This window comes from Podarcis liolepis (assembly GCF_965112155.1).
Source record: "Podarcis liolepis genome assembly, chromosome: 3".
Taxonomy (NCBI): domain Eukaryota; kingdom Metazoa; phylum Chordata; class Lepidosauria; order Squamata; family Lacertidae; genus Podarcis; species Podarcis liolepis.
In genome coordinates, this window is record NC_139557.1 from 77,305,224 (window position 1) to 77,328,393 (window position 23,170).

The 23,170-nt window shown below is 43.1% G+C and overlaps 1 protein-coding gene across 1 annotated transcript in view; it reads right to left on the reverse strand.

The window, feature by feature from the left end:
• Nucleotides 1-900: 900 nt before the first annotated feature.
• The window catches only part of PCNX2 (pecanex 2), a 123,161-nt gene continuing 100,891 nt past the window's right edge, over nt 901-23,170 (reverse strand). The window contains exons 27-34 of the mRNA XM_083496724.1: nt 20,834-21,067; nt 20,237-20,340; nt 13,491-13,635; nt 12,558-12,788; nt 11,417-11,691; nt 9,987-10,165; nt 3,697-4,157; nt 901-2,069 (exon numbers count right to left, since the gene is read on the reverse strand). Of these exons, the coding sequence (XP_083352850.1) occupies nt 1,896-2,069; nt 3,697-4,157; nt 9,987-10,165; nt 11,417-11,691; nt 12,558-12,788; nt 13,491-13,635; nt 20,237-20,340; nt 20,834-21,067 (1,803 nt within the window). The 3' untranslated portion in view covers nt 901-1,895. The remainder of the gene's footprint in view (nt 2,070-3,696; nt 4,158-9,986; nt 10,166-11,416; nt 11,692-12,557; nt 12,789-13,490; nt 13,636-20,236; nt 20,341-20,833; nt 21,068-23,170) is intronic.

The window sequence follows — 23,170 nt, forward strand, 5'->3', positions numbered from 1 at the left end:
AATTTATATACCTTCATCTAAAGATTTCAGGGCAGTTCACAGCATGGAAGAGACCAAGTTCCTGTGTCCCAAATGCCTGCTTGGAATTTGATGTATAAGTTTGCTTACCTTTCTTGGGTAATGATGGTGTTGTGGGCTGCCCACCCCTGCCCCAAGCACTTACCTGACAGGGGAAGGTGCTTGTAGGCTTCTCAAGGTCAGCAGGGCACCCAGAGGTCTCCTTGCCCAACAGGGAAGAGAATCCTGACCGCCTGCATATTCAGCCAATGTCAGGCAGCCTCAGGAGCAGGCACTGCTCAAGGGGCAGAACCAATTGGGCCTGCAGGCTCCAATTGGGTCTGTGCCTTGAATACCTAAAGAGGCCCCACCTCAACCTCCATGCACAGCTTTCTGTCGGATTTGATGCATAGTTTGTATTGTTTGGGGCACAGAGTTATAGGATAGTAAAAGAGGTGATAAACATGGCCCTCACAATTCCACAAAAATTGTAAGGGGGTTAATTTTGGGTGAGTATTGTAGGAATCCTGGTGGACCAAATGTTGCAAGCCACTGTGATCCCACAACATACACTTTTGCTTTCAAGCAATGTGAATACTTGTCCCCTACTCACAAAACATTTCCAATCATCTCTGGCTGCAGAGCTGTAGCTGCGGAGGTGCTACCTGAGGTGTTTTGGTTTTTGTCCTTGTTGAAGCCTCCACAGGGGCGCTATTGAGGCACCCAGCCTGTGTATGCATGGTTTGTCAAACTTGGGTGTTTGATCGGGATGACATAAAACCTAGTTTTGCCCCTGCCTGGCTGCGAATCAACCTGATGATGATTGTGGTCTATTAGTGAAATTAAGAGCAGAAATGTGCGTCCTTCCGGAGGTAGTCAAACAACAACAGCAGAACCAGACACTGGTAGTTGTAAAGTCTTTAATTACAAAATAAAATAAAATAATTCAACATGTTTGTCTGTGTTTGTGTATGTGAAAGAGCATCGTAGTGCTTTTGTGTCTCTTGGTTTCAGAAATAGGCATGAATTTCTGCCAACCAAATCAGAACTGCAAGGCTATGCAATCCTTTTAGAAAAAGCAGCTTTGTTTGCAAATAAGGAGCACCATTGGCTTTGTGAAGGCTTTTCATGCATTGGCTATATTTGGTTTACGGCAATGTGCAGCCTGGCACTTTCATATACTATTTCATTATGACTGCATGCAGTGGGCCACCTTCTGGATTAATATGTTGCGGCACATAATTGTCAGCTGCATAACACTTCAAACAAACAGAAGAATGAGGCCTTCCTTTTGACTTTCCTTTTTTTTAAAAAAAGATTCTGCATACTAATGTTAGGGTATGCAGTTTTCTCTCCTATTACATATTCATTGCTTCAATTAAAAAAACAATCGTTTCTGAAGCATTATGTATAAAATGCCAGTTATTTAGCATGCAATCATCTGTTTGGTTACAACAAGAGACAGATGTTGATGTGCTTTTTCACGGAGATGCATTCAGAGTTTCTGTTGCTTTCAGTCTTAGTTCCACGTATGTGTGTTCTCGCTCCCTCCTCAAATCTTTTCCAAGTTCCATCTGAAAAATATTAGCACTTCGGGGGAAGGAAAGTCAAGACAAGTTGTTGACTTTTTTCCCAGATCGCATTTGAATTTTCATGAACTTGAGATGATGTTGCCCAGCGCTTTTAGATAGCACTAAATGCCAATCGTAGAACATCTTGCTTCTATATTGTAATATTTTTCACTGAAGAATTAAAAAAATAGATACTTTACATTTTGTGTTGTGTATGTTTGCTTTTTGTTATACTTGGAATAACCTTCAATTTTGTCTGGGACGTGAAGCTAGATGTGTTTTGATGTCTTGTGAACAGAGCTTTAGCCCTTGGTGAAAGTGGATTCTTTACTGCTCTTCTGAAAGACTGTGTTGGGAACCTGTGTCTTCCAACGCCATGTCCTCTTGGCTGGCTCTCCTACATTCCAGCATGTGGCTCATCAGAAGAGCATGCGCAGCACCCAGATCTCTTCGCTGTCTGGATTCACTCGTGTCAGTTGCTTCGTAATCCTCAGATGATTGCTTTTAAAACAGAAAAGGAGATTGTGTCAGCAGTGTCTTAAGTAACCTTTGAAATGGTGTTTTAGAACAATTGGCATGTACTCTTCTGCATGGGCAGTTTGAGCATATTACACCGATCCTGGTCCGACTGCATTGGCTACCAATTAGTTTCCAGACCTAATTCAAAGTGCTGGTTTTGACCTATAAAGCCTTAAACAGCTCAGGACCGCAATACCTTAACGATTGCCTCTTTCCATATGAACCTACCTGGACCCTGAGATCAACTCCTGAGGCCCTCCTTCATGTGCCTTCTCCTTGAGAGGTCTGGAGGGTGGCAACACGAGAACGGGGCCTTCTCTGCAGTGGCTCCCTCTCTGTGGAATGCTCTCCCCAGGGAAGTTTGCCTGGTGCCTTCATGATACAGCTTTAGGCGTCAGGCAAAAATGTTCCTTTTTAACCAGGCCTTTGGTTGACCTGATCAACATCCTATACCCTTTTAAAATTTGGCTCTTTTTTGGGGGGGTACCGTATTTTTTGCACCATAACACTCACTTTTTTCCTCCTAGAAAGTAAGGGGAAATGTCTGTGCGTGTTATGGAGGAAATGCCTACGGGTGGCATGCCTACGGATTTTCCTCCTCTAAAAACTATGTGCGTGTTATGGTCGGGTGCGTATTATAGAGCGAAATTATTGGGTTATTGTTTTATTTTATATATTGTGATCTGTTTTGTGAACTGCCCTGAGACCTCCAGGTATAGGGCAGGATATAAATTAATAATAGGCACCAAGGATGTCTAGGTCTGTGTTTTCACCTTGGTCCCATCCCCCCAAATGCCTCTGTGTTGCATTGCTTTGTTAGCCACTCTGGGATCTTTTCCAGCTAAAGAGTGGGTTATAAATATTTGGAATAAATAAATAATTGTATAAAAAAGCTGCTCTCGGAGATGTCCATCCACAGGAGCACACAGAGGATGGAAGGAAGAATGGAAAATCAGTTGCATCCGTGTTCACCCCTGGAAGCATCTTAGATAAGCTCATGTTTAGATCCTGGCCAAGATGTAAATTCTGGGCTGGGATTTTACCCCAGCCACAGCAGAGTCCCAGCCACAGCACAGCGTTGATGGAAGGCCTGTTGCATTACAGTATTTGATACGGCTTTTGCCGAGACAAAGCAGGGAAAGAGGCAGTGTTGGCAAGGATCCCTTAAATCACTAGCTTATTAAGTCCTAATACCATATTTAGCAAACGGGTTTTGGGTTGCTTCTGACTGGAAAAGTGGAGCGAGAATGTCACAGTGCCAGCCAGCATGCCAAATTTACAGCAGACTTGTAGTATTAGGATGCCAATCTATTCCTGAGTAAAGCATCCCGTGCCTTATTTGACATGACAGCTCTGAGACCTCCATTATCCTTTTATAATACTCCACTACTTTGTCTCCATCTGGTAATCTCAGATGATGTGATATTAATACAAGTAGTGTTCTGTTCCCAACAGAGAGGGAGTTGCTCAACTGCTCTTTATCAAAATCTTTATTGCTTCCGCACTCCACATAGCGAGGAGGAGGCTTGTGTGGACTAAGTGGGGCACTGGGGTGAACGAGTCAATAGAAAAATATCCGCCAGCGGCATTTTTGGTAGCCTTTTCTTACCTGCGTGGTCTCTTGCATAGTACGGCTTGCTGCTCTAGCAGACGGTCCCATTGCGATGTTAACGCTACTGGATGACTGGGTGTCTGTGGTGTTTCCTCCATCGGCAGCTGAGAGCCCGGAAATAACCAAAGCGCTCGAAAAGCTTCTCTTGCCAAATAAAAGGCTGAGCGTTGAACTGGTGGAAGAAGCCAGGCTAGAGCGAAGCATTGCACCAGCTCTCTCCTGCACAGTGAGCTGGCCCAGGGTAGGGATGGCAGGAGTCTGGGAGAAGACGGAGGTTGCTGAATTGTGGAAGGACAGCTGGCTGCCAGAAAGCCCGTGGGCAATTTCATGAGCAGAAGTAGAAGTCTGGATGAATGGCTGGTGGCTCTCTACGATGGGACCAGAATGACTTGAACGAGGGGGCCTTTGGTTTAAGGCAGCGTGTGTCTGAACAGACTGGCTCCTGAACTTTCTTCTGCCTGTGAGAGAGAGGGAGAGAAGAAAGGATTATTTTGGGAAATGACAGCTCCAGCAATAGCCTTCAAAATGTACCGCCTCGATCCAATTAGTGCACAGTAGGAAGTACGAAGGATAACAATTAAACGTTTTTTTATCCCGAAAATCCCACAGAGCTTTACGGATACAGAAAATCAGAGTGCTACTGGCAATCTGGCCAACTAGTAGGTGACATCATCCAAACTATGCATCCATTCCAATGCAATTCCATGGCAAAACATCCAAGACTTTTACAGCAGTTCTTAACTGTGCTTTATTGAAAGTAAATCCCACAGATTGCAATGAGACTCGCTTCCAAGTCTCCAAGTATCTTTAGGATTCCAGCTTTGGCATAGGAACACAGTCTTATAAGCAATGGTCATAATCCAACACACAATCCCTTGGCTCTGATTCAGAGAAAGTTGAGTCACTCTTAAGCCCTAATTTATTTATCACTGATCTGAATGGGTTGGGACTTACCTCAGAAGTGGGCTTGTGCAAGCATAACTCTACCTTACAGATTTTAGATGCGATTGCCCATCTGCTGGCTTGCTCAGTGACAAACATGGAATGAGATGAGAGCGAGGGGATAGTATTGGGAGCAGAGTGGAAGCAGGGAAGGGTCACCAAAAGAGGACAGAAAGTGCCAGTGTAAACATTACCGATACCATGACTATAGGCATAAGACCATGAAACAAGAGAAGGTTGAGCAGAATGATGCTGAACCTCTGAACAGAGAGGCTTGAGAATGTGGTGAATCTTTATTGTTGGTATCAGAAAGGAGCACTGAGCTGACCTATTTGAACCGCCCCTCCCCCAGTGCCTTGCTTTTCACATTAATTGTCCTTACGACTGTGGAGAAGCCAAGATTTCCCCTTGGAGTGCCTTGGCTGTACTCGCTGAATTGGGAAGAGGTTAACTGAGCAGCAGGAGTAATTTAACCGTGGCAGTAATATCTAGGTTTCTTTTCGCCTCTTCCATATGAGTTGTTTAGACAATAAACAAACAAGTCCTGAATGCCCAGAACATCTGCTTGAGCAAATGTCTCTGTAACATTAACAGCAGGGATCTTACATGCGCCATTTGTGGCTTCCCCGTGCTGCTTTTATACCTGTGTTTTGAAAGCAACACTGAACATTGGCTCTGTTATTCAAATAAATTAAAATGTTCGCCGCCCAAATCTTTTGATGTCACAGCCATTACTGTGGACTAGCAGATTTGCAAGACACAGACAGGGAACCAATGTGTTGCTGAACCACAATTCTGTTTATCCCCCACCAGTGGCAGACTTTGGGCCCTCCAGTTTCAGTGGTGCCCTGTGCAACGCAAAAAATTCTCTTGTGCTCTGCTCTACAGCATTGCTGTGGCACCCTCTGCAGGGCAGCACCCAGTGCTGCCACACCAGTCGCCCCACCCCAGGGGCGTAGCGTGGGTTGTCAGCACCCGGGGCAAGGCAAGTAATTAGAGCCCCCTAACCCGTGGATTTGCGCCCCCTAACCCGTGGATTTGCGCCCCCTAACCCTAACCCCCAGATGTTGCGCCCGGTGCGGCCGGCCCCCCCTGCACCCCCCACGCTACGCCACTGCCCCACCCTAGAATTGCCTCTGCCCCCACTGTTAGCTGTGCTGACTGGGGCTGATGGGAACTGGAGTCTAACAGCATCCAGAGTGCAACATTTCCTTATCCCTGCTGCATGTAATAGTCATTAGGTTCCTAGGAACTCTTATGGATCATCTTTTGCTTCTCTGCACAAGAACAGCAAGTTTTGCTCAGCAATCCTGCAAGAAATAAATTTTCAATCCTATGCACCTCTTGAAGCCCCCATCCTCTAGGTATATGTGCATAGGGGCTTGGAGGGACACTGAAAACCACTCTAGTGCAGGAACACAAGTGCTGGACTTTAATGGGTGAGACTTGGGTTCACACTGACTCAGCCTTTAAGTTCAGGTAGGGTGTGTGTGTGTGTGTGTGTGTGTGTGTGTGTGTGTGTGTCTGCTTAACCTATTTTACAGGGCTGTTGTGTGGGAATAAAAGTTGACAAACCTGACAGTTGCTGCTTGGAGCTTTTTGGAGGAAGGGAAGCAAACAAACCCAACAAAGCAATAGCTCCACAGGTACCTTGTGCACAGCAAACTCAGGCTCTTAAGGACTGCTGCTGCTGCTGCTGCTGCTGCTGCTGCTGCTGCTGCTGCTACCCAGGAGGACTGCCTGCTGAGAGCCTGAAGAACCCTGCCCTTGCCTCTTTCCACCTGGCTTGGAGCAGGGCTTGACAGGCTTCACAAGGACTGCAGCTGCTTTTAAATTGTTTTTAATTTTAATCTGTGTTGTTTTAAATGAGACCATCTTGGCTGTGAGCCCTGGAAGATCTGCACCCTGTCTTGCTGACCCTCTCCCACCTGGCCTGGGAGAGTGGAGCGCTGACTGACTCCAGCTACAAAAGCTGAAGCTGTTGAACAGATTCTTGGGCTGGAGTATTGTTTATTGATACAGTATTATTGTTGCATCTTTAGTTTTAGATCTTATGATTTACGTGGAAATTGTTTCCATTTGGTTTTGTACTTTTTGATGTGTTTTATTTATTGTTTATGACTTCTGTCATGTTTGTAATTATGTAAATCTTGTCATGTCGTAAGCCGCCTTGAGCATAGTTTCAACTAAGGAAAGGCGGCATACAAATAAAACGATGATGATGATGAAACTCATAACAAAAGAGCCCCGCTAACTCTTTAAGTCACCTGGAGTTGCTCTGACGATGCAGCGCAGACACAGCCGGTCCTTAAAGGTGTGCCATGCAAAGGCTTTGGGTGAGATGCTCTTGTGATGCAGTTCCAATTCAGGACACTGAGATATACAATTGCATCAGAGTACCAGGATCAGCTTGCAGTACCAGCACAAGGGCACCTGCCGAAGCATCCCGATTTAACATTACTAGTATAGCAGCTCAAAGGTCTGGGTTGGAGCAAATGACTTCAGAGGCTCAGCTGCAATTGGAAATCTTCTCTGCTGTCATGAGAAGGAGTTCTTGGATAGTAAAAAGTAGCAGCAGTCAAAAGGAGAGACTGGCTCACGTTGCAATATACAGTGGTGCCCCGCAAGACGAATGCCTCGCAAGACGGAAAACTCGCTAGATGAAAGAGTTTTCCGTTTTGGAGGTGCTTCGCAAAACGAATTTCCTATGGGCTTGCTTCGCAAGACAACAATGTCTTGCGAGTTCCTGCTGGTTTTTTTTCCTCCTCCCCCTTTTTCTAAGCCGCTAAGCCGCTTATCAGCTGATCCAATCAGCAGATAAGCCGCTAAAAGCCGCTAATAGCGCTAATCCGCTAATCCGTCAATGGGCTTGCTTTGCAAGATGAAAAAACCGCTAGACGAAGAGAATCACAGAACGGATTCTTTTCGTCTTGCGAGGCACCACTGTAATAATATGCAAGTAATGCAGGCCACTTGGCGATTCTGTGAATAATTCTATGTTATTAAAATTAAAATATTCCAGTAATAACAAAATCTATAAATCATTCACACTAACTGGAATTGAACCAATGGTCATGGTTATACGCTTAAGCTGAGAAAGAATCAACCCCCTTTAGGGCTTTCGACATGACTAGTAGCAAAACAAGCTACATGCTGTCATCGCAAATGTGAGGTCATCTCCTGGTAAATAAAAACCAATCCACTATTCTCTAGTGGAACAGGGAACTTAACCTCGTGGGATGCTGATGGAATGTAATGCACATATACTGTTAACGCTGTTCCTGTTTAACGAGTAGCCTAGCCACTTTTGGGGTGTGTGTGTAAATTTATATACATTACTCATAAAATTTATATACTAAGTGATTGTAAAAAAAACCCTCAAAGCAGCTTACAAAAAATAATAAAACAGTAAAATTATCAGTAAAGACAAACTATTTAAAACAATTTTTTAAAAAAATCATTAAAATCAGCAATAGGGAACTGGATGTGCATCTTGCTCACCTATTAGCAATGCACCAGTAAGCATTTCTACTTTTTCTGCTTAAAATAACAAACAGCCTATTTTCAGAGCTGGCGTGACAGGTTGTGGTGGCCCCCGAGTCTAAGCCCTGTGGTTCCTATTAAAGAGGCGCAACGCTATTAATCATCTGGCACACCTTTGAACATGCATCCTCAGATAGCGCTGCAGTTTGGAAGAGAACTGGAGGGAATCTTCCACTTTAAACTGTAATTAGATGCAGGCCTTCACTGCAAACGTCTGCTGCAACAATACCCTTTTTTTGAACATTCGCTTCTTCAAGCTCAGAGTCTGGATTAAATTCTGTTTCTGGGTCTGTTGATTATTTTAATGTTAATACCTTTATATAAAAAATTACAGCTAGGAAGTGAAACAAGGGAATCTGGTACCCTGATGTTCACAGTCAAGTGTGGCCAAACATCTGTTCACAATTTCAGCAGCTAAGCTGACCACTGTCCAGAAATATTGCATATTTGTCTTTTAATTAAATGGTTGCAGTGCTGTACAGTAGACCACCCATATTTGCACATAAATAACCAAATATCTGCAAACATTTAGGAAACAAAGGCTCCCCTATACACTTAAGACAATTTTTTGAGGCATCTAACCCACTCCCATTGCGCCTGGTTCTATTCAGGTCATAAAAAACAACTATAACTGAATTTTGCAGATGCCAATATAATTAAATATTAAATTAAGAAACATTTAAACCCACTTGGGCATCTCATGATTATTATATTGCAATTAAGCCTGCCTTCCCAATTATTCCAGCACTAGTTTACAAGAATAAGCAGTCATATGTGTTCCGTTAGGCCAAGTTAGAAGACGCAGCAGCAATTCTAATCTTACAGTTTTCATTTATGGGAAGATCATTTCCAGCCTTGCCTACTAATAGCAAGGACTTGAAGTTTCAGCAAGTAGCTGTAGAATCTATACCTAAATATAGCAAATGCAGCTAACCTGAAGGCTCAACAAATCCAATATCTCCTACTGGACCATTTCATCCTTGCAAGGGCACATAAAGAGATATTCGTAGAAAGGATCATAGAAACTTCTGCACCTATTTGTCTGATCTTTAGCCATCTTCAACTGCTCAGAAATGACAAGTACCCCAGCCAATGCCACCCAGTTTGGTCAAAAGGTTATAGCCATTTGTTCATTTGCCTGTTGTCAGGGGATGGGGGAGGGACGCAGAGAGAGCCTCCGGTGATTCTGAGAAGCAGCTCCTCGTCCAGCGGTGGAGAAAGCCACACCTCCAGTGGAGCTGAGGGGGAGGTGGGTAGCTGGGTGAAGGGAGGGTTTGAAGATGCGAAGGAGAGCCCAAGCGCCTCACCTAGCCCAGCTAGCCAGGAGGCACCCATGCTACTTCCGTCGCCCTGCTTGCGCAGAGGGGTGAAACATAAGGAGGGGAGGTGGAGATTTGGGGTGTCTAAGTTCTGATGCTGGGAGAGAAACCAGAAAGGGGCACTCCCAGAATCTGCAAGTGACTGGGACAGACATGAACTTTGGGGTTCTGCACTGTAAATAGTTTGCACCAATAAAACCTTTAAAAGACAGGTCGGAGTCCTGCCTGGTTACTCACGAGCAACCACCTCCACACCTGACACCTGTGTAAGTCAATAAGGAGATATAAAAGACTGTGGATTTTCCAAAGTGAGGTTCCGATTCGGATCCAGGGAGAAGCAGGTGATTCCTGAAAGCAGTCCAAGTTGAACTGGCCCACTTTCTGAACCACCCAAGAGTGTCGTGAACCAAATCTTACCTTTGCGGCACTCCCCCTGATAAATATTGTAAAGCAAAAAGCAAAATAAATGAATAGTGTAAATACCTGAAAACTGAGCAACTTTTAAAGATGGCTGCAGCTGGGGTGTGCTGTTCCTCGTATGCTGGGCGCTGCTGCTCTGACTTGAATTATTAACTGGATTGCTGCTGGAAGATCCATTTCTACTCGCTCCTTCCTCAAGGTTTCCTCCACTGTTGTGGCTTGGATGGCAGTCTTTCCGCATCCTGTTTAAAATACAAGGGAACAAAAGGGGACCCCAAAATTGTCAGGTGCACCCACAGCTGGCTATAAAAAAGGACTCACAGCAGTGAGGAGGGGGAAAGTCTTCCATTGTTCATGAAGGACACTTTGTCACAGTGAGCCTCCCTCAGTCAGTTAGCAGCTACCTGAATATAGGAAATGCAAGGAATTCAGCAGGCAACGATGACTCAAGACCAGAATCACTGAAGCAGAGGAACAGAAGTAAAACAGGGCCCTTTCTGTGGTGGCAGCCCAACAATGGAATGCCTTCCACAGATGACGTTGGCCTTTTAGGCACCAGCTGAAGGCACTTTTTATTTCCCCACCCACATCTTTTTGTAAGTTCTGTAGTTTGGCACTGTACTGCTGTCAACTTCTGTTTTCTGGTTGTTACTTTCAGTTTGTGAGTTTTATGTTGTGCAAGATTTTATGGTTTCATTAGCATTCAAACATTTATATCTGTGTACAACTGTTTTTTACTTTTTCTGTTAACTTTAAAGGTAAAGGTACCCCTGACCATTAGGTCCAGTCATGACCGACTCTGGGGTTGCGGCGCTCATCTCGCTTTATTGGCTGAGGGAGCCGGCTTACAGCTTCTGGGTCATGTGGCCAGCATGACTAAGCCGCTTCTGGTGAAACAGAGCAGCGCACGGAAACGCCGTTTACCTTCCCGCCGGAGCGGTACCTATTTATCTACTTGCGCTTTGACATGCTTTCGAACTGCTAGGTTGGCAGGAGCAGGGACCAAGCAATGGGAGCTCACCCCGTCGCGGGGATTTGAACCGCTGACCTTCTGATCTGCAAGTCCTAGGCTCTGTGGTTTAACCCACAGCGCCACCCGTTTACTTGGTGGCAAATAAATACTATAAGGAGAGTAAACACAAGGTCTTGTAGATTGCACCGTGCTTTAATTGCTGAAAGAAGAGCTCCAGGAAAGCAGCAAATGCAACAACAAGGAGATGCTCTATGTTGTTTTAACAGAACAAGAAGTTCAGCACATGGAGCCTTCACACTTGTTTAAAAGGAGGGCAGGCAGGCACTCAGCACACTTTCTCTTCTGACCCAACTCAGGTGTACTCAAACCTTGGGCTCGAGTGAAGGGCGTTAAGAGGAAAAAGCTGTACGTCCCCAAGCAATTTATATATTTTGAGAGCCCTGCTCCCCCTACAAAAGAACACACACACAAACTCATTTCCAGATGTGACTGAACATCTGCTGCCGTGCCACCAGCTTACCTAAGCCACTTGTTTCTGAACCATCTTTTGATGTTGTCCAGGCTAATTGGTCCACCCCAAACATTCTTCAGTTGTCTGTGGGTCCCTATATAGGATGTGGTTAAAGGGGAAACATACATAGGGTACCCCAGAGGCTGGTCGCACGAGGAGTTAATCAGGTTTCTCAAAACCTGCTTGTTGTTCTGGATGCTGCCTCGCTCCGGGTTGCGGTTGCGTAAAAATATCAGTTCCTGTTGCTGTCCAGCCCAGAGCCCTCGGACACATTCCTTGTTAACCTAAAAAGCAAACATATGGATATGCCAACATGCTCCCCAAAACACCTTAAGCGCAAATCTTAAAGGAAAGCTTTATGCATTTGTTTTTCGATGGTATTTAACAACTTCAAGGCTCAACAGGATATATACAGGAACAAATAATATGTGTCGGTAACAATATGGTAATCCATTTGTTAACTGCAGTACTTATACTCATCCATCTTCACTGGGGAAAAGTAATAACTCTTTGTATATGGTAACATTTACTCATATAGCGAAGGGCAAGGGAAGGTAGACAAATCAACAGATTGTTTCTTGATGTCTGTAAAGCATTGGTGCAACAGAATGCAAGAAAAACTTCAACCACATGCACTATCAGGAATACGATAAATAAAGTATTCAGTAAAAATGAAATGATCACAGGTAGACTTTCAACAGTATGTTAATCATATATTGTTATTTGTGTGATGATACATTGTTAATTTTCTTTTTTAAAGCTGTGTTTTATCTTTTTTTCCTGAATTGTTTCTTACTATAATAATAAAATAAAGAAAGAAAGAAACACAAGATACTTAGCTTTATATTGCAGCACAGGGAGTAATCTCCAGAGGTGCAGATCATGTGGGCTTGTATCGCTATATGGTTAAGTCTCATGGTGGCCCTGCACTTAGTTGTATCTGAGCAGTCAGGACTTTCCTATGTATTTTCTTTTCTTTTTCTTTTTTAAAGAGAGAATATGATTCTTGCCGACCTTCCTAATTGGTGTGTCCATGACAGGGGACATCTTTTTAGGCAATCATTATTCATTTATTTGTGTGTGTGTGTGAGAGAGAGAGACATAGTATGAGCATAAGAGCAAAACAATGAAAATTATGCAGCTGTGGTACCTTGATCACTTTGAAGCTTAAGTAGCTTTTGTGGAGCATAATAATCTTGTATTCATCTGTCCCTTCTTCCACCACATGCCTCAAAGTGAGAAGCTCCTCTTTGTTTGAGAGAACAGCGCTACGCCAGGCAGGATCACCTTCATGGCAGATTACCACTTTTTCTTCAAATGACTGAATTGCCTCATAAAGGATGGCAGGATCCTCATATTCATCCGGACAGGTAAACTGGTCCTTTTATTAAATGAAAAGGCATTGCTATGATCAAAAAGTTCTGTGAAGAAGATGGAGGTTGTTGGCAGCAGCGTATGCAATCTTGCTCCCCATGAGATTTGCCAGAAAACTGTTTACTTCAGCTCAGAAAAGACTTCATTGGAGATTAACATGATTAGAGGAAAGGGAGTTCAGAGCAGCTACTATCTCCTCCACCACACAGAAAAAAGCAGAAACCACACCCACTGAAGTCTCCTGAGGATTGAAATGGATCTGAAAAGTTTCGCTTGAAAGCTTTGGAAGGAAATCTGATTAGTTTATGGGCTGAACATCTACTCCGAGTCAGAGACTCAAACTGTGGCAAACAAATAGGCAGTAATCCAAGTCTACCTTGAACTCAATTCACACTCTAAAATGAACTGCCTTTAATAACACGTTCTCAACATTTCACTATACAAGTAAAGTGATGGCCGAATAAGTAACTGGTGAGTTTACATGTGGGCAAAAGGCTCAAGAAGTACAGGATCATTTTAGTTCTACAGAAAAAATGTTTAAGAAAACCACAACTGCACTCTTGTGTTTTATTGATCCATTTGAGAGAATTGTGGGCCTCCTTTTTACAGCTACCATATATTGTAATCATTATAAAAAGCAATATTTAGAAATATAAACAGTATTATTGGTAATAGTGCTAGAGAAAAGCATAAAGCGAGGAAAACTTGCCTGATGAAGTTTCAGTGACATTCTGATTGCAGGAGCAACAACCTTGTGTAACAGATCCATATCTGCAAACACCCATTCATCTCTTGATGTGATCCGAAAGTCTCCTTTGAACAAGGCATGGAGTCCATGGAGGAAGGACTCTAAACTGTGGAAGAATGTCGTTAGTTAATCTCTTTCACCCAACAACACTGTCATTAGAGGACCAGCTTCTGTGGCCAGGGCTTATCTTTTTCCTGGCCCAGTTGGTTTACCACCTAGGGCATTTCCTGCACAAGGATAGCCAGGCCACAGTTTTGCATGCTGTGGTAAGTTCCTAATTCTACTACTGCAGTGTCCTCTCTGTAAGGCTGCCCTTGAAGGAGCTCCAAAAAACTGCAAAATACTGTCACTAGATTGCTGACTGGTAGTGGTGGCTGGTGCCCAATGGAACTGGTAGAGTGTAGGGCAAGGAGACCAATATTAAGTGAAGTCAGAACCACTGCTAATTCTCATCTTGTCCCATTCTTCCTTTTCCCTGCTGAGTTCTCTAATAGCAGCATGTAGACTAAGGAAGTAGAAGCTGACAGCTAGTACCACCCCCAGGAAGTACCATCCCCGGTACTGGATTTAAGAAGGCAGGAAGGCAAGTGGTGGCTGGCTGAGGGCAGAATGAGACTGGCTGTGCTCCTTTTGTCCAAGCAGACCAGTCTCCACTGGCACCCATATTTCAGGATTTGCACTGGTGTTACCAGGCTCAATCTAAGGTTCTTATGTTGGCATATAAAGTCCTGAATGCCTGGGATCTATATATGTGAGAAAATGCTAACCTTCTAAGGACCTGATAGCAGCAGAGGAGACCCTTCCCTTCACTAATGGCTGCCTTGTATTCAAACCATAGAGCTGGAAGGGGCCACAAGTGCCACTGAGTCCAACCCTCTAAAATGCAGGAATTGTTTGCCCAATGTGGGGCTTGAACCCCCCAACCCTGAGATTAAGAGTCTCACGCTGGACCAGCTGAGCCTTAGGGCCGACGCCTTGCCGATCTACCCCCAGCATTGCCTGCTCTCACTGGCCATTCTCCCAAGTTTCTGTCCCGTTCCCCACTATAATAATTTAATAATAATTTATTATTTATACCCCGCCCATCTGGCTGGGCCTCCCCAGCCACTCTGGGCGGCTTCCAACCAAATATTAAAAACAGTACAGCATCAAACATTAAAAACTTCCCTAAAGAGGGCTGCCTTCAGATGACTTTTAAAAGTAAAATAGTTGTTTATTGCTTTGACATCTGCTGGGAGGGCGTTCCACAGGGCAGGCGCCACTACCGAGAAGGCCCTCTGCCTGGTTCCCTGTAACCTTACTTCTCGCAATGAGGGAACTGCCAGAAGGCCCTCAGCGCTGGATCTCAGTGTCCGGGCTGAACGATGGGGGTGGAGACACTCCTTCAGGTATACTGGACCGAGGCCGTTTAGGGCTTTAAAGGTCAGCACCAACACTTTGAATTGTGCTCGGAAACGTACTGGGAGCCAATGCAGATCTCTCAGAACCAGTGTTATGTGGTCCTGGCGGCCACTCCCAGTCACCAGTCTAGCTGCCGCATTCTGGATTAATTGCAGTTTCCGGGTCACCTTCAAAGGTAGCCCCACGTAGAGCGCGTTGCAGTAGTCCAAGCGGGAGATAACTAGAGCATGCACCACTCTGGCAAGACAGTCCACGGGCAGATAGGGTCTCAGCCTGTGTACCAGATGGAGCTGGTAGACAGCTGCCCTGGGCACAGAATTAACCTGTGCCTCCATGGACAGCTGTGAGTCCAAAATGACTCCCCGATCTGTATAATTGCAAATGCCAGAGACTGAACCTGGGACCTTCCCTATGCAAAGTGCGAGCTCTTCCGCTGAGCTACAATCCCCCTCAGACTCAGAGAACAGATGTTTGCATGAGTTTATTATTCTTAAAAAAAGTAAAAACTACTTATGCAGTTGCCTTGAAGCGTGTTCTCCAGGAAACTAGGTTATGCTTTTCAGGAAACCAGAACTAGACCTTGGAGCATTGGTTTCAACCCCACAGGATGTTGCTTCGTCTACCTAACATGGTTTTACCATTTTTACAAGAGCGTATTTTTGATTGCGTCCTTGGAGAGGATGTTAGAAGTTCTTTTTTATATATATTACCATTCAGAATTTTCTTCCTCTTTCTTTTTAAAAAAATTAAATAAAATGTGAACTGCCCACATAGTGGAGCATTTTTAATTATTTTCAGGAGTAGAAAAAAATGTGTATAGCCCAAAAGTAGCAGTGCTGTATTGAAACCGAGGTTTGACTGGGCACTTTCTTAAACTCTCTGTTCTTCTTACAGAGCTTCAAAACAATGCTGCTATTTTTTGTTTCTGCTAGCATACTATTAAAACTGACAAACAGCAGCAGGAGGAAAGCTTCTTGAAAGACCGCTCTATTTCAGCACTGACCATGAATGGAAAAGCTCACATATACAGTCATACCTCTTCTTGCGAATGCTTCATGTTGCGTTTTTTTTCAGGTTAAGAACATGGCAAACCTAGAAGCATTTACTTCCGTGTTTTGCCACGTGCGCACGCGCAGAAACGCTCTATCACGCTTCACACATGCACAGAAGCACTGCTCTGATTACAGACTTTTTGGGGTGTGAATGGCACCCTGGAACGGTTCATGTCCGTAACCAGGGGTACCACAGGCAAAGCTTTTGAGTGTCAGATGGATATCATAAGCACATAGTAACAAAGAGAGTGTTCACACAACTTTAATGTTTGTGGAAGTCAGGAAGGGCCATAGTTCAGGGGCAAAACATTTGCTTTGCCTGCAGGTCCCAGGTGTCTCCAAGAAGGGCTGAAAAAGCTCCTGACAGAAACCAGCCAGTCAGAGCAGACAATACTAAGCTAGAGGGACCAATCATCTGACTCAGTATAAGCGTGCTTCCTGTTTTTCTATGGAAGTCACATGACAGCACTGTGCAAAGCGCCCCAATTTTCCAGGAACAGTCTCAGAATTATGAAAGCCATCCGGGCTTCTGATTTGAACATGGAATGTTTCTATTTTCCCCGCCAGTGCTGCCACCACTGAGCTTGGGGAGGAGGATGAGCCAGCAATTGTTCCGAGTGGTGGTGGAAACATGGGCATCCAAAGACCCTTAAAATATTATGCCCATCTGCAGATGTACTTGGACCAGAAGAAAATGTACTACTGATCACAGAGAAGGCAACAGCTTATTTGCTGGTTTTTTATAAAGTGGGATTTGGATTTATTACTAAGGAACGTGCATTTTAATATCATCTCACTAATAACATTAACAGCTATGGTAACAGTGGCACAAGACATCGGCTGCAACAATAGAGCTCTGGGTGAGAGCTCTTATTGGACCCACATTCACAATTACCGGGAATAATTCAGCTTATTATAGAAATGCATCGAGGGCTCAGTCTGCCTAAATGCAAACAGCCAGTTCAGCAACTTGAACTTCTTAACAGCAAAGTAGATTCACATTAGGAGCAAAATAGTAGGAGACAATTACACAGCTCCATTATTTTAAATATTTTATATGTCTTTCAGTGCCATATGATGAGATCAGGTTATGAAAGCAGAGATGAAATAAAATATGCAAATTTTATGACTGTACCAAAGCTGTTACTCGAAACTGTCTAAATTTCTCTTTTCGATGTATGGCAGATCTATTAGTTCAAATCTATTGCATTTCCTCAGTTTAACATGCATTCTTGGGAAGACTTTAATAAGGTTATATTGAAATTTTCCTAGCTTTCTTAATCTCAAAACCTCCCTCAGGGCCCTTCTTCTTCTTCTGGCCTGTTGGCCAATTTATTTTATTTTATTTAATGGGTTTTTAATCTTCTTCTCAGGATATTTATCCTCACAAGGTGCTTTACAACATAATCATGTAACTTTCACAATACACTAAAAATCCAAATGATTAAAGTACAATAAAATAAAAATAACATTAAAAATAGCAGGAGCAAACAAAAGCATTATAAAACCCCAGCACTAAAAATTAACTAAATACAGACTGGAATAAAATAAAAGGTGAACAAAAAAGAGGCCATATACATTTCCCTGCAGAGGGCTATTTCACAGATATGGAGCTGCCGCCACAGGAAACGGCCTGTCCCTTATACTAACTAACCTGAAGGCTCTTACCTCTGGACCAGAGTTTAGGTGGTCCTTCAGATAGCCTGGTCCCAAACCGTTTAAGTTTAATGCCTTAAATTGGGCCAATGTAATTGGCAAAGAGTAGATGTAATATGAGCGAACCACCGAGCTCCACAAGCGTTCTAGACACTGCATTCTGCACCAATTTAAGTTGGGGTCTCCAGTGTGATGCCCATGGGGCAACAGTGCTGAGAAAGACTCTGAGCTTAGCCTACCACCCGCTGACTGCCCCCTTTATCATAAAGTCGTGAGTGTGCTACCTTTCCCCTTTTTAAGAGCTGCATAGACCTGAAGTAGGAAGAGCAGAACTCCTTCCCACTTAATTTTTGGAGTTCCTCAGATTGGCATCTGAGCAACTGAACAGAAAGAGGAGCAACAGAGGTAAGATAGAAAGAGGGGCAATCTGGGAAAGTAGGTGAAGGAAATGAAACGGTCAATGGGAAGAAAATGGGGTGACAAATGAGTGAAAAAAAAGAGAGAATAGGACACAGAAATTGGATCCAGTAAAACAGATCCTCTTGAAAACATGTGTTTTGTCATTGGTCCCCCCCCCATTACCATTGATCACAACTGCCTCCATTTATTGAGCCATAAAAATAATGGATCTAGATATCTGAAGGCAGCCCTGTTTAGGGAAGCTTTTAATGTTTGATGGATCACTGTATTTTAATTTTTGTTGGAAGCTGCCAGAGTGGCTGCGGAAGCCCAGCCAGATGGGCGGGGTATACATTAATAATAATAATAATAATAATAATAATAATAATAATAATAATAATAATAATAATAATATAGCTGGGTCATATAAGAGGCTGTCTAGCTAGAAGGATATGCATCCTTTCTATAGCTATGCTGTGCTTCTTAATTAGCAACTGTACTGCATAATTTGAAAGATAATGTTTGGCTTCTGCTGACATTCACAGTGACAGGTAACAGAAATGTTATTTACATACATTGCATGAGAATATTTACCTTCATGGTTTACCATTAAAATCTTCCCATTAATTGATTAAAGGTAATTCATGTGTAAATGAATGCAAATTGCCATCGTACATATATAATGTAAACCTCACTTTGTATGTAGTAGCATACAGCTCAGCGTTGCTCTCTAAATATGTGTTTTGCCTTGTAAACGGTAATGGCTTTTAAATGAATGTAGCATCAACATGAAACAAGCTACATAAAAGGCCCGGTCTTACCTGCTGTCTGCTAAATACTACATAACTTTACTGTACATAATAAAACCAATCTCTTCTTGGCATACGGCCTAGCGGTGAGTCATGGGTTTATACACAGCCCTGATGCCAATGTGATAAGGGACAGATGAGACCCTCCACCTTGTGCAGTTCCCAGCACCCATCCACACACATGTGAAGCATAGGCATGGCAGAGGCATCAAAATGGCATTATTGTATTAGCTGCATCCACATATCCTGAGAAACCATGGTTTATTGCAGGGATGGGAAACCTCTGGCCCATAGGCTAAATTTGGCCTGCCAAGCCTCCCTATTTGGCTCGGAAGGCCATGTGAGGAAGCCACGGCCACCTAGTGCCCTGCATGTAGGGCAGGGCTACAAAGGAATAATTGGCAGCTTAGACTGGGCTTTAATTAATGTGCATGAGCACAAATAAGCCCTAATCAACCTTTGACTCATCATGTGCTCCCCCCTCCTCTTCCCCAACAGCCAAGAGGGAAAATTCAGCTGCATTTCCTGTCATGTCACATCCACAGTTACCCCAAATTTAAAGCACACGACTTCTCCTGAAGAATTCAGCTTCAGGGAAAGTGTGGTGGTTCTGAATATCATTGCACTGTGCACGTCATGTTCCACTGCACCCCAGATCATGTCAAGGCAATGTGTGAACTAACCCATGGCAGCCAAGAGGTTCTGCTACTTCAACATGTTTGTTGAAGAGAGGTTTAAATTAAAGGATCCTGTCACCCCTGTGCAGAAACCTTAAACATTAAAAGGGAGGTGTATAAAATGCCCGCCACTTTTCTCTCTTTTATAGTGGATGGAAACTTGGGTGTTTCAAATGCACACTAGATCAGTTGGTGAGTCCGAAGTATGACTTAACCAGTTATCTATTTTTCATTAAAACGCCACCACCATATTGCGAACCATGTCTTCTTGGAACAACAAAAGTGAGGGATGGTCTCAACTGCACAACAAGGGAAAATCTTTTAGTGCTACAACCTTATACACACTTATTATTAGGGGAAAAGCTCCATTGAGCACTGTGGGATGTACTTTTCAGGTAAACATGCAATATTTACACTGTAAATCACCAACGCAAAAAGGACACAATCTTTTTCCAATTCTGCCAATTCATCTGGCTATTTTGGTTTCATCGATGAAATTAACTCTGAAGATAATCATAAAGTTTTGTATTTCATTAGGGACAAATAAGTAACAAATGCTGCCATTTGTAACTGTAACCATTTCTTTTACAAATGATTTTACACCTATCTCTCGTGTTTTTCCTTTCTTCCACTACCCCTACAGAATTTAAGGATAAATGAAAACCCAGCAAACTATTACATCCATACTTTCCATGGCATTGGTATAAAATTACCTGATGGCCATATTGTGCGATGCTGTTCCTAGTGCTCTCCTACCCAAAATGCACAGGGCAAAGGAAAGAGTTACCAAAGGAGAATCTTCATCACACTCTATTGGCTGAAAAATAGTTAAAAGTTTTCAGTTAATCCTAAAGGGGGTGGGGAAAACATTGCCGGTGCAACAACCCATTGTGCTTTGATGCAAATATGCAGGAAAAGTATCACTGTTGTCTTTGTGACTAAAGTCCTTTAATTTCATAACATATCAGTGTAAGGTGCACTAGATCAGTTCCACAGCAGGTCATACCCAGTAGCTAACAAGATACATACTCTCTCTCCATTCCCAACACTTTCTGCTTTCTCAAATGTTACCATCATGTTTCTCCTCCATTTTGCTCCCCAGTTCTTAAAACCAATTCAGTGAAAGAGCTCTTTGGAGTCAGCCCAAGAGCCTGTTATCTCACTGGAAAACGAGTACCATGTTTACCACAACGTATTGCTGGTGGCTTGCGCTCCAATAAACTTCCTTGTTTTGATCTGGAACAAGTAAAGGAGAGAACCCGTCCCACCCCCACCCCCCATTAAATCAGCAACATTAGACCGACATGTACCTCCATTCTTTTTGCAGCACAGAACTGAATCCAGTCCAAGTAAACACTGCAGAAACTTGCCCTGGTGATTCCTTGAAGGCAAGGGATATAGTCATCGTCAATGTTAATATTGAACATTGCAAGGTCCCGCTCTATGTAATGCCACTTGGAGAAAGGCTGCAGTGTTTTCTGGAATGACTCATCTCTTAGCCAATGTAGGATTTTGGGGGAGCTTGCAGTAAAGTATATAATGCTCTGTAAAAGAAAAAGGAAAGAAGAAGATGTTGCTTGTTTTAATAACACGAGAAGCCAGAAGTTATTTAAATACTACAGAGGTGAGAGGCAAGCCATCTAAGGAGAACAAAGTGATAGTCTCTAATATCTTATTGCAGTTATGTGACCCCTTCAGTCTTACATGCCCCTGGGACTTTGATGGATCGCAAACAATGGGGATGATGAGACTGTATTTCAAGTGTGCACAATAAATGAATGGAAAGAGCAACAGTAAAATTAGGAGGTAAAGAGGCCACAATAGAACAAGCACAATTACTCTACCTATTTAAAATTCATGGGTGCCACACTCTCAGTTGCATATTCAAATTAGCAAGTAAATGTGGGAAATAAGCCCTACTTAGTGCACAGAAACAAGACAGAGTGATGGATACAAACCAAGGACAGGGGTTTTTTTGTGCAGAGCCTGATAAGCACAGAGCCTTTTAAGAAGAGCCATAAAAATGGAACTCAACACACACACACACACACACACACACACACACAGACAGCAGTCTTATTCTTTAAAGATATTTTTTTAAGGAATAAATTGAAAAGCGAATGTGTAGGCACTGGGGGAATAAATAACCGGCAGTAACCAGGCAGGAAATTATTTCAAATATATGCAGAAAGGCTATAGGAACTGACCCACTTTATTAGAGGAGAGCAAAAATTTCTTTTTATGTGGAGAAATAGTCTCCTCCACCTCCCCCCAGCTGTCAATTGAATGGCAAGTTGGACAAAAAGAGAGAGAATCAATTCAAAAAGCCAACTGCTAGCATTGTTTAAAAGATAAATGTGAAATCTTCAAGCATATGATAATGTAAAATTAAATATTTTGAAGCTAGATGCTAATTCGGCTATTCCAGCATGTTTACATAGCAGCATGCTTTCCACAAAAGAAATTCCTGATTTCTAGTATTAGGTCTTTAACCTCTAATTCTCCTTCTCTTTTGCTTCAATGTATTCCAGCCTCCTTGATTAATTTTAAATACAGCTTGTGCATAAACATGTTCTTACACTTCAGAATGATAAAAGCAGAATAGTGAAAACTTTCCACTTGTCTTAGATCATACTGATGTCTAATCCTTAACTCCAGTATCCGTCATGTACCCTACATCAGGTTCCCAGTGTCATCCTGCGGAGGGCTCAGATTCAGATGATGCCCAAGTCATCCCACCTTGGAGGGGGGTGTGGGAGCCCTCAGAAGACCCTTCTGCAGCATCCCAGCCTGAAGACCTGGCTCTCCCTGCATCCTCATAGTCTGAGGATGATTAGTGCACTGTAGCATAAGCTATGGGCCCTTTAACAGTTTTAGACAGCTTTCTCAAAAGGCTAGAACCACTGGAAGATAACGCCTTGGCAGCCTTGGGATGACTCTTGAGATGACTCCTTTGCTGAGACAACACCTTGCAAAGCTCAGCCAGCATCAGTGTTATTTATTAAAAACATTTGTACTCCCCCCCCATAACAAAATGTACTCTGTGTGGCTTCTTAAGACCAAAATGAGACATGTTATAATCTTTGTTGATCTCTGGATTAGGTTAAAGCTAAAATAGGTAATCTCCGCATTTACAGATGTTGATCCGAATGTTTGGTTTCTTCATGGGGTCATTTTTGAAGAATGACTAAGGTAAGAGCCTAATTTAGGGCCGGTTCAGAGGTTGATGGCCAAGAAAAACTCTTACATAAGGTAGAGCACAGGACCTGGTCTTGGGTTTGTATGCACCAGTGCCTTGCATGTAAAAACTGGAGTATTACTCAGGAATGCACGTGTAAAGGCATTTAATATGATTTGGGGAGGAGTGGTGGTGCAGAAATGGCTACTTCCCATTCTTTGTTTATTTATTTAATTTATATCCCACCCTTCCTCCCAAAGGAACCCAGTACACATACCTGTATCGGTAATAAAAATACAATTAAAATAAAATAAAATTCAAAACATTTAAAAACTGTTCAAATATCTGAAAACAATTAAACACCACTAAACTTTTTAAAAACACATTTAAAAACAGTTGCAACCAAATCATGTGTTTGAATAGGCCAGCGGAAAAGAAAAGTTTTCAGTAAGCATCTTAAAAGGGTACA